At 25.7% G+C, this 11,737-nt stretch overlaps 1 protein-coding gene across 1 annotated transcript; it reads right to left on the reverse strand.

The window, feature by feature from the left end:
- Positions 1–1,593: 1,593 nt before the first annotated feature.
- On the reverse strand, positions 1,594–7,559 carry LOC110644049 (plastidal glycolate/glycerate translocator 1, chloroplastic). The gene is made up of 8 exons (XM_058140976.1): positions 7,217–7,559; positions 5,799–6,114; positions 5,299–5,560; positions 4,839–4,954; positions 4,094–4,203; positions 3,515–3,692; positions 2,737–2,866; positions 1,594–1,927 (listed from the first exon to the last, which is right to left on the reverse strand). The coding sequence occupies exons 1-8, from the start codon at positions 7,496–7,498 to the stop codon at positions 1,777–1,779; spliced, it is 1,545 nt and encodes a 514-aa protein (XP_057996959.1). The 5' UTR covers positions 7,499–7,559; the 3' UTR covers positions 1,594–1,776.
- Positions 7,560–11,737: the final 4,178 nt, after the last annotated feature.

The raw sequence follows: 11,737 nt of genomic DNA on the forward strand, positions 1-11,737 counted from the left end.
TTAATATTATCAGTTAAATACGAGTTCATTGATAATTCCCGATAAAATTTTTGCATAAATAAAGCTTTTTAAGCTTTTTACAATTTTATTTTTTATTTTTTTAAAATACTCTTACTAAAATTTTAATAATCTTACTAAACATGAGTTGGTTGGCAATTACAGACCAACCTAACCTATTTTGTAGGTAAAAATATTTAAATTTTTAAATTTTTTTTTATTTTCTTTTTAATATATGTTCATTACCAATGAAACTTTTTCATTAGATAAAATTGTTAAAATTTTTCTAAATTTTTTTTTTAATATTATTGATCAAATACGTGATCATTGATAATTATCAATGAAATTTTTTCACAAGTAAAATTGTTTAAACTTTTTAAAGTTTTAAATTTTTTTAATATTATCGACTAAATATAAGTTTGTTAGTAATTATCCATAAATTTTTCATAAATAAAATTTTTAAAGTTTTATAAATTCTTTTTTAATATTACCAACCAAATATAAATTTGTTGGTAATTACGAACAAATGTTTTCGTTAGTATATTTAATATTTAGTCGCTAACTTTGCAGCTAGTATTTAGTGTCATATTAGTTAGTAGTAACTCCATTAGTAAATGGTTGGTAATTTTGTCAGTATAAATTAATTTAAATTTTAATTCTCTTTACTTTCATTTTTCATTGATAAAGCGTCGATAATTATCAATGAAATTTGGTTGTTGGTAATTTTCAGTTATTTTTTTAATTTTTTATAGTGATAGAAAGCAAATAGATGCAAGTACAAATATATTTTGGGAGAAAATCCAATTTATGAATCATACATTTTTTGGAAAAAGAAAAAAAAAACTTGAGAATATAATGATCAACTAGGGGTATAATTTTGTAGACACTTCATAATCAATTAATTTGTTCTTGTTAATTGAATTAATTGTTGCTAGACGGTAATTGCTCTCAAAAGAAGTTCAATTTAGATCCTGTTTGGTTGAATTCTATGTTAAAATTTATTTCATTTACAAATAAATTCGACGATATAATTTATTTATAAATGAATTTCTTTGTTTGGTATGTTTTATATTAAATATAAAATTCATTTTAAATGAAATGAATTTTGTGTTTGAAATAAATAAAATAATATATAATAAGAGGATAATTTTTTCATTTGAAATATATATAATTCTAAGTTTAAAATTTATTTTGTAAATTCTATCAATTTTGATGAAATTTGATTTAGTTATAATAAATTTCATGGAATTGATTATTAAGAATTTCAAATGAATTTTTGTTTAAACCAAACACTAAAATTTTAAATTTACAAATGAATTTCTCAAAATTTTTTGAAATTTATTTATACCAAACACTACCTTAATGTAAATTATATAAACAAATCAATATGTAATTGATATTTGATTTTAATTAAAAGGATTTTATTATCTCAACCTTACTTCACATTGTCATTCACTTTAAAATATAATTAAACAATTCAGTTCTATAATAAAAATTGAATTCAAATGGGTTTATAAAATTATATTAAAAATTTTTTCAATTTTAGACTTTCCAAATGCACTCAAAATGTTCAACATAAGTGATGGCAAAGAAAAATAAGTAAATAAATAAATTGATGCATTGCTAGAAAATTGGCTAGCTTTTATGTCCAGGTTAATATTAACAAATATACACCAGGCACCTTATCTACCAATAATAGGGATCGGCTATTCTCTAAAGAGTAAAGACTTGCTAAATAATGCTCTGAGAGGATGAGAATAGCCAAAATAATGAATGCATTTATCCAACAATTGCAAGTAAGCTTTGCCTAACTGCTGGAACTGAGCAAAGTAATGAGCCAAATATACCAGTAAGAGCATAAGCTATGGCACAAAATGGTAGAGCTTCAGGCTCCTTAGCTGACAATGCTGCTGTTCCCAGTCCATGAGCACTGAAACATTTTTTTTTTTTTTATAGAAAAGGAAAAATATTTCATTAATCGGAAGTATAGCACAAAAGTGAAGTACAAATCAACTCATTATATGTTTGCATAAATGAAATTAATCACTTATACAAAAAAATAATAATAATAATACAAAGAATTTGGAAGATCTAAAAGTGTTAACAGAGCATGTTAATTGGCTAATAGGTGGGTTGCGAGAACTAAAACAATTTTGCACTTTGTGTGAACTTTCAATTTCTTTCCTTTTGATTGTCTTCTCTCTCTCTCTCTCACACACACACACACACAATTAGAAAAAAAACTACAACATTTAGAGTTTACTGTTTCAAATGGGCTATAGCATGCAAATTTAGTCAACTAAATATAGATACTAACTTCATTGATGTTTCCTACCCTTGGATAAATTTGCCATCAGCTATGAAGTCTGATAAAATTAGAATAATTGATTTAAAAATTCACACAACATTGAGAGACAAAGTTGCATATCATCAAGCACGTTGAGATTTCAAATGACAAAATGGATAATCGCTACTTATACAATGTTGAATGCATGTGTTCTCATCAATATAATTGAGGGTTTATCTAGCGTTATTGTTCGAACTACTATTAAGAAAAGTGTTTTCTTAAATAGGTTATTTTAAAAATTATTTTTGTATTAAATTTGACATATTTTAGTCATAAAAGCTCTAAAACAACTAAATAACATATTCAAACTGCTTTTTTAATACCTAAAAATATGCTTTCCAAAAAAATAAGTTTCAACTTCAATGCTAAACAGGCTATGACAAAGCACATACCTAGAAGCGGTTGCTATTCCTCGAGCAATAGGATCCTGAAACTTTAATTTATCAAGTGTTGTTTGCACAAAGTTTGCTCCAATAAGACCAGTTACTACAACAACGGCTGCTGTAATGGATGAGTTAGCGCCTGCAAATGACATTTGAAATGATTCCCTCAAAGATGTTCTGATTGATTGAAATTTAAATGTTTACATTGAATGGTGTCCTAAACTTTGCAAATTTGAAATTCTAAAAGAAATTAAAATTGGATACATTCCTCAATAATACATTTGTGCTTTGATATTTAAGAGAGAAAATTTTTCATATCATTTTCATTAAATGATGCTTGTATGAAGCCCATATTTCATAATATAGCAATCAAATATGATCCTTATATATATAGAGGTGGCCACAGTCCAGTTCAATATCAGATTGGTTTAACTCACAATTAAAAACAGACTGAAATCGATTAAGACCGGATTAATCAAAATTCGATCTTGAATTCGACCAAATCAGTTTGTCCAGCTCCAAACCCTAACTGGATTTTTTCCTTTTCTAAAAAATAAAAACATTTTAAAAAAATTCAACGGTTGGATTTGATCAAAACTGGACCAAACCAAAACGGAATCGAGATTGAATTGAAACCAAAACTAGAATCAGAACCAGAATCAAAGGGGGCTCTGTTGTCTGATTTCAGATCTTCTGAACTCTGAACTAGAACCAGCCCAGATGGTTGGCCACCCCTAATTATATAGAATGCATGATAGTTGCTGCAGTATTTTAAATATCTTCGTACCTTCAAATAATGATACTATGCTGAGAGCTAATGCAACAGTAATACATCTGGGCAGAATAGATACTGTCAAAATTGGTTCTAACCCAACAAGACGTCCAATAAGAGCAGTTGAATATAATGAGAAAATTGTTGAAAGAATGATAGATGTGAAAATCTCAGCTGCATGTCTCTTGACTAGCTGCAAAAGCATACAACAGAGTTTACTTTTCAAGACAATAATGATTAATAATTTAGGGCATTATAAGATGACAGTTTGCATAAAATAATATTATATGAGAGTTATATTGATTTGAACATGCAATGCAATGCAATGAACAATCTAGAGACAAAGTGGCCATTCAAATTTCCTTTGGATCATGCAATGCAATGTATAATGGTCAACAAGTCTCAGGATGTTCACTGCTTATTTTTTGTTGGACATATTGAGTTTCTGATATATTTTCTTTCATTACTTAGAGCCTACAAAATATCATTGTGATTATATAGAAAATGAACATAACTTTGCAGGAACCTTGCCTAATATAATTCCAACTAATTATATTAAAATCTTAACATATTCACTGGAAACAAAGTACTTACCTTTCTTTGCTTGAACATTGAGAAGGCAAAAGAAAGAATAACAGAACCCAAAAATCCCATCAGTACATCACCGGCTCCAGGATTAGAAGACACTTTTGTAAGATAATATCCTATGCACAAGGGAAGAAGCACAAACAATAAGTAAGATGAATCAAGTATAAAGGTATAAAGGTAGTAAAGGTTGAGGAGAAAAAAAAAAATCTAATGAAATGGACACTTATAGTCTTAGTTTTTTTTGGATTTTTCTGACTTAAATCCAGTTCATCATGAATTCAACACACAAAAATGTGAAACTCATATGTAAAATAAGCGGGTCCCATCATACATTTCGTATCTTATGTTCATAATAAAGAAGATCTTCAATGCTCATTCAGAAAATATTGTAATGACTTAGTTAGCCCAGAAGTTATTAGATCCTAGAGTAACAATAAAATTATTTTTTTATTAAAAGGTATCTGTCTCTGAAATTTATGAAATCTCAAATACCTTCATTTGGATTCAGTGAATATATTTTGTTTACCTTCATTTCCAATTAAGAAGATATCTCTCCATAGATCTTGTGTTACCACATCTTAACTTGCATACAGTTCACCTTCATCCTCACAGGAGAATTATACTGATTTGAACATGATAATAACCTAGCTTGTTGATTGCATGGCTGTATTGGTCTCTTATATTTATAAATTTTGATTCCCCTTGTTTTGGCAACAGCAATGGACTGTTTGTTCAACAAAAGTTAAAGTACCTAGAACAGGATCAAGTCCAGATCGAGAAAGATATCCAAAAGCCACTGCGGCTAATTCTGCAGAAAGTGTACAACAAATGATAGGATGGAAAACCTTCTTCACACTAGAAGGCAGCCTAAAAACCAAAAGAGAGAATGAACTAATCACAGCAGTTCATTAGTTGCAAATGATAATTAAAGAATGATATATATATATATATATATATATATATATATTTTCTCTTTTCTAATCTTGTTAAATGTAAGCATATATCTGCTAATTGCAACAGAGCAACATCCAATGATGTTACTTTTTAGGAGAAAGCATGCGAGAACTTGAGTTGAATCCTCAACATCCAATGATGTTACTTTTTAGGAGAAAGCATGCAAGAACTTGAGTTGAATCCTTTTTCCCACCTCCTATCTCATTTGCTGAAGAGAAAATTGCAGATATTCTAATATGAGAATGTTGAAATTTTACCCAGAACCAACCATGTAGCCTAACACAGTGGATGCTAGAAGAAAAGGAAGGCACGTCCGAGCAGCAGTCCCCAGTGAAGTTGGATAAAATAGTGCAGCAACAAATGATATAAGGAAGATCCCACTCCAAGACCATATTTCTATTGAAGAAAATGGAGAAGGTTTTGCCGTAGGCTCAGCATCTGTCATTTCTGTTTTCACCATTTTCCTTACAGCAATAGCTGTGAATCCTGCAACACACAGTGAAGCAAACCAGCCTCCAGCTGCAAACAATTGAAAAACATAAAAAATATTATTTCATTGAAAACTTTTCCCCCTCCCTCTGAGCACACACATTGAAGAAGTGAGCTTAACAGCAACCTATATCTAATGGGCAATTACAAGGATGGAAATTCCATAAAAAAATTCTCTTATTTATTTATTGCAAACCAAAATAATAAGGAATTTCAAACCAAACAATTGAAAGATCGAAAAGGTAAATAAAAAAAAAATTTATTTTACCAATGATGAAGCAAATCTTGGCGCCTGAAGCTGCAGGGATATCTTTTACAGAAAGAGGCAAAACAACTAATGAGGGAACATAGAACAATGGAAGCCATCTCTGTATGAACATAAGTGCCGGGTGGAAGAAGTTCATCAAGCTTGTTGCAGCAGCAGGAATGGTAGAATCAAGGATTAATAGAACTGAGAATATGCAAAACATGCCAAATAAAGCACTTGGGAACTTGATAGCAGCAGCCACAAATGCCTTTTTCAATAACTTATCCATTGCAAGAATAATCCCAAGCGAAACAAGTAGATGTAAAATTTGGAACACCTAATAAACCAAACAAAACCAGTTTACCATATACCAAACAAAAATAAATTACACACCAAAGTTGATAAGAAAACACTATAGCATACTGTATCTATAGTTACAATTCCCAACTGCAAACATGAAAAATAGTAACCAATATACAACAATAGCCATCAAAATAAACACTTTTGTAACTATTTACAAGTTAAGAAAAAAAAAATCTTTATTAGAGATTAAATTCCCACATTTAAAATATATAAAAGAGGTTAAGGCTTGATAACATCTTAGAACCTCTAAGGCTCTAACCTTAACTCTTGAGTTTTGAGATTGAACATGGAATTTTAATATGGCATAGCTGACTCTACACTTCTCCTTAATTCGATATTTTAGCTGTGAATTTTAAATCCATGTAGCAATAGCTAATCAACTCAACTCAACTAAGCCTTTATCTTAAATATTATATCCAATTGAAAATTTTAGCGATTAATTTTAAATAATGATGTCAATAATTGGCTTATTAATCACAAAATATTATAGTTAACTGAAAATTTTGTTTATAACTTTTTTTCTTTTATTATAGTTGCAATATTATTTAATTACAACATGTTAGCCATAGTCATAGCTAATTTGAAAGTTCATCCTTAGACATTGACTAACCATAATGATAGTAATTTTAATAATATCAATATCATGATTATAACCATTTCAAATAATAACACTAATCAATATATATATATATATATAGTTGAATTAAATATTTATTGGGATTACAAAATAAATATTAATTAAATGTATTTATTACATCAAATTCAATTCTTTACTTGTTTCAAGTGTGAATTTAATTGAAATAAATTACTACTTATAATAGTCAGGTTGAATTCCAAAAGTAAAGTTTAACCCTTTTTTTTTTTTTACTCTTGCTAATTTAATTTTGAATAAAAATCTTCTTGAAAATTCAATTATCCTATTGTTAAATTCAAATATCTTGATAAAGTAAAAATAAATAAATAAATGAATTTGGTTTTAACTTTTCCCTCAGTGACTAGCCTATGCTAAATTTCCTCCGGAAACCTGCAATACTAGACTGCCAAGAAAAGAGAAACACTAAATATATCATACATACAGATTGAGAAAGAGTGGAAGAGGCAGCAGTGCCATCTGAACTCATGGAGTTGGTGGAAATAATTCGAGTAGAGCAAGTCTCTTGAGGCTCCATCGGCAAGAACCTTGAATTGGGCTCAATAACTCTAGTGGGCATGAAAGATTTCCGTAAATTATATCGATAATGAATCCGATTGGTTTGGACTCCATTGGGAAATGTATGGAGAAAGAGTTGTTTTGAGCGACAGTGATTTTTGTTGAGAAAGACAGATAGATTTTGAGAGGAAGCTAAAGGAGTGGCCATGGAGAAACAGTGATATATGTTTAGAGAACTTCTGCGTAGAATTTGTATTTGTATGGCCTTAAAGCAACGGCATGGACTCCCAGAAGATGGGTTTTTCTCCTTTTTTTTTTAATAAAAAAAGAAAAATAAAAATAAAACAATGTAACGGATGGTACGAGTTTTCCTTGGAGAATTATCAAAGGGTAATAATTTTGTTTTAATTATTTTCCATTAATTATATTTTGTGCACTATGCCAATTATTAGTGTAATATATATATATATATGTATAAAGAGAGAGAGCCTTCTCTTGAATATGCTATTAAATATTATTATATTAATATTTTATTTTTTGATTATTCAAAATATGTTTAAAATTAATATATACATTGATTAATTAACAAAATTTAATTATTTTTATTATAATATTAATTATAATTTAATTATTGTAGTTATTGTTATTATTTAATTGTAAAAATTAATAAATTTTAAAATTTTATTTTAACTATTATTTAAAATAAAAAAATAATTTAATTAAAATAATTATCATCTCTTTTCATAGAATTTTTTTAAAATTTTAATTTAATTTTTTAAAAATATAAAGACCAAGAAATTACTTTCATTAAAATATAAAAATTAAATAATATTTTTTAAAATATAAATATGAAATAGTTAATTTTATTAAAATATAATAACTAAATAGTAATTTACACTAATATATATCGTAAACTCATGATACTTGTATTTAAATTTTTTCATTAGTTTATCTATATGAGTATGGAATGATAATATATATATATATGTGTGTGTGAGAGACTGATTTTTTTCTTAAGAAAATAGATTGAAAAAGTGATAAGAAACTTAATTTTACTAAAATCTAAATTAAATATATAAAAATTAAAAATAAGGTTTTATAATGAGAATATTATAGTTATGTGATATAATTTTAATAATTAAAATTATATTAAAAAATAATTTTAATAAAAAGCAAAATATTAAAATTTAAATTAAATATATAAAAAATTAATTTTCATTAAAATTGTGTATAACTTAAGCATTTACTTTGTGTGTGTATATATATATGGGGCATTGGCATGTAACATATTTTTTCCTAGTATTATTACTTGACACTTTTTATTAAAAAAAAAAAATTATTTCTTATTAAATGTTAATTCTTTCTAAACAATTATTATTACCTTGCAAAGTGTTTAACAATTTATTTTAATAATTATTTTCAGTTGTTTAATTTGTATTTTTACTTTTAATCTGTATTTTACTATTATTTTTTATTATAAATATTTTTTATTATTACAATATTACAAAAACTTAATTTAAAAAATTATAAAATTAATAAAAATAAAATATAGAGTAATCAACAATAAATTTAAAATGTTATTTTATTTTTATATATTAAAATAAGAATAATTTATGCATTAAAAGTATTAATAGCTATATGCAAAGCGCAAGCAACTTCTTAATATATTTATAAAGTAGACATATTTTCTTATAGTATTGCTACATAAAATTATATACTTACTCAAAATAATAGTTTATTCAAAATATAATTTATTTAATTGTGGCACATAAAATTATAATTTATTTAACATTTATTATTTTTAATAATTATGAGCAAGAACTACAAGTAATTATGGTTTCATAAAAATCTTTATAAATTTCTTTATTAATACTTAAAATTTTGAATAAGAATAATAGTATATGAGCTAATTATTAACATACAAATTTACATTAAAATATAATGTTTGATATTCACAATTTTCTTAGAAATTGCAAAAGCAAAATTGAATGAAATTCAAAAGAAACTATACTTGGTTTCGTTTCTAAATTCGAATTATGAAAATTTGAGAAATTAAAATACTTAGATTTTTTATATTATTTTCTTAATTGTTTATTATAAAAAAGATGAAATGCACGATTAATTCTAGATAATCAAAGTATCTTTTAGACACTATGGTTAAAGATTTTAAGATCTCAAATGCTTTAAGAAAAATTAAATGTAATCATATTTGAATTATTATGACTTTTATGGAAAAAAAAAAAAACATCATAAACATTCCATAAAAAAATTAGAAATAAAAAATAAAAATAACCTTAGTATTATTAATTAATTTAATATATTTCATAAATATACTTAAAATATATTCACATATATATTTCAAAAATATAATAAAAAAAAAATTAAATAAGTCCTTATACTTTTAGTAGAGAGTTAAATAAGCCAAAAATTACTAAGAAAAAAAAAGATAAGCTAAAAATTAAGTTTTAGACTAAATAAGCTTATGTACCTTTAATAAGGTCGAACAAATTCACATATAATAAATTTTTTTAATAATAAAATATTATTTTTTTACTAATTTTAAATATTAAAATTATTTATTATTTTTAATTAAAATAAAATTTTAAGAAAATAAATTGAAAAAAAGGTGAAAAATTATTTAATATTAAAATTATTATTTTTAATAATAAAAATATTAAAAATAATATTTTAGTAAATATAAATTTATTTGGCCTTGATTCAAAAGGACAAAGACTTTTTCTTCTAGAAAAGCTTATTTAGTCCAAAACATGATTTTAAACTTATTTGACTATTGACTAAAAGTATAAAGATTTATTTAATTTATTTTTATAATTTTTTTATGCTACCATTATGCTATACAGATTATTAGTAATTTTTTAAAAAAAAAAATAATATGATGGCTATACTATGGCTAGATGAATCAAAATAATTTTTGGATGGATTCTATAGATTTCAGCATGAAACTTCCTCAAAATGTGACCTTGAATTCTCATTTTGTCACTAACTCAACTCCCAAAAGTTTACGGTAACAACTTCTTGACGCTATAAGCAATTTCGAGGTACATGCTTTTATGAATGATGCATAATGACAATGCAAATTTATAAATTTTGTATTCTTTAGAGAAGGGATATAATAAGAAAATTCTGACAAATTGTGTATACCATCAATTTAAATTTTGTTTTTATTGATCATCATAAACTTTCTTTAAATATTGAGAGATTTAAATTAGATTGAATAATAAAAGTTTCAAATTTTTATCATTTTTATAATTATAATTAATTCTTTTTATTAATGTCAATTTAATTTTAAAGATTTCCTTTTTTTAATTTAATATTTTAATATTAATATTAAATTAAATTAATTGATGTACATAATTTTATTAAGAGTTGAATATTTTTGACATTATTATTAAATTCATATTAGACCTTCTATAGTTGTATTAGTGAATCAATGAATTGGATTTCAAATCAGTCCAAATTTATAATTTCGTTTAAATAAGAAAGTGATCTAGTTGATTCAAACAATAGATCAATGAAATGATTTGATCAAGCCGGTTCAATCAAAAAATGAGAGTATTGTTAGAAAGAAAATTAAACTCAAATCCTTATAAGAGACTTTAAAGTCACAACCAATTGAAGTAACTTGATATATATTTTGCAACCACAATTACATATTTATAGACTTTTTTATTTATTACTCATAAATATTAAATACAAAATAGTGAAGTCAATAACTGGATTCAGACGGTGGGAGTTTAGGAGAGTTTTCTAAAGATTTTTTTTTTTTTAATGGGAAAAACTATAAATAAGCTCTTGAACTTTTTGTCAAGACTAAACAAGTCCAAATCAGCCTTTTCACTTCAACAAGTCTATAATTATTCATTTAATGCCAAATTAGCCATGCATCTTACGAGGTATTTGTAAGTGATTGTGAAAGAAAATATATTTAATATTATAGTAATAAAAACATATTTAATATTATATTCGCATTCAGTGAGTCATAAAATCGAAGGCTAGATACATTATTTCATCCTAACTTTAGTAAAAGAACCTTGTGATACCCTGAACTTTTAAAACATTCCATGATATACCTCACTCCTGCAATTGCACATTATGATCACTCTCATGCACCATTTTATGTTATTTTAGGTTGTATGTATCTAGAAGATGAAGATGTTGCATTAATACATAATTTATTGCTGATGCTCGATAAATATTGAATGACTCACTGATTTCCCTCATGATATATATGGATATGATGTGATCATGCATGATATGATATTATTAAGTCCAAGTGAGGCTTAGCAAGTCCTTGGCACACTGCTATGTAAAGAGGAAGTCTCGAGAGTTTCTTTATGAGTCGAGCACATTGGTAAATGATACGTAATAAGAGGAAGTCTCGATGAGCATCTTTATGAGTCGAGCAATTAGTTTTGAGAAATTACTA

Source organism: Hevea brasiliensis, chromosome 18, assembly GCF_030052815.1.
Source record: "Hevea brasiliensis isolate MT/VB/25A 57/8 chromosome 18, ASM3005281v1, whole genome shotgun sequence".
Taxonomy (NCBI): Eukaryota; Viridiplantae; Streptophyta; class Magnoliopsida; order Malpighiales; family Euphorbiaceae; genus Hevea; species Hevea brasiliensis.

Excerpts from the sequence above, each read along its gene's own strand:
- LOC110644049 (XM_058140976.1), bottom strand. The coding sequence starts at position 7,498 with ATGGCCACTCCTTTAGCTTCCTCTCAAAATCTATCTGTCTTTCTCAAC. Across the intron at positions 5,561-5,798 it reads CAAGATTTGCTTCATCATTG|CTGGAGGCTGGTTTGCTTCA; the intron begins GTAAAATAAATT and ends AATTGTTTGCAG. Across the intron at positions 2,867-3,514 it reads CATAGTATCATTATTTGAAG|GCGCTAACTCATCCATTACA; the intron begins GTACGAAGATAT and ends TGTCATTTGCAG.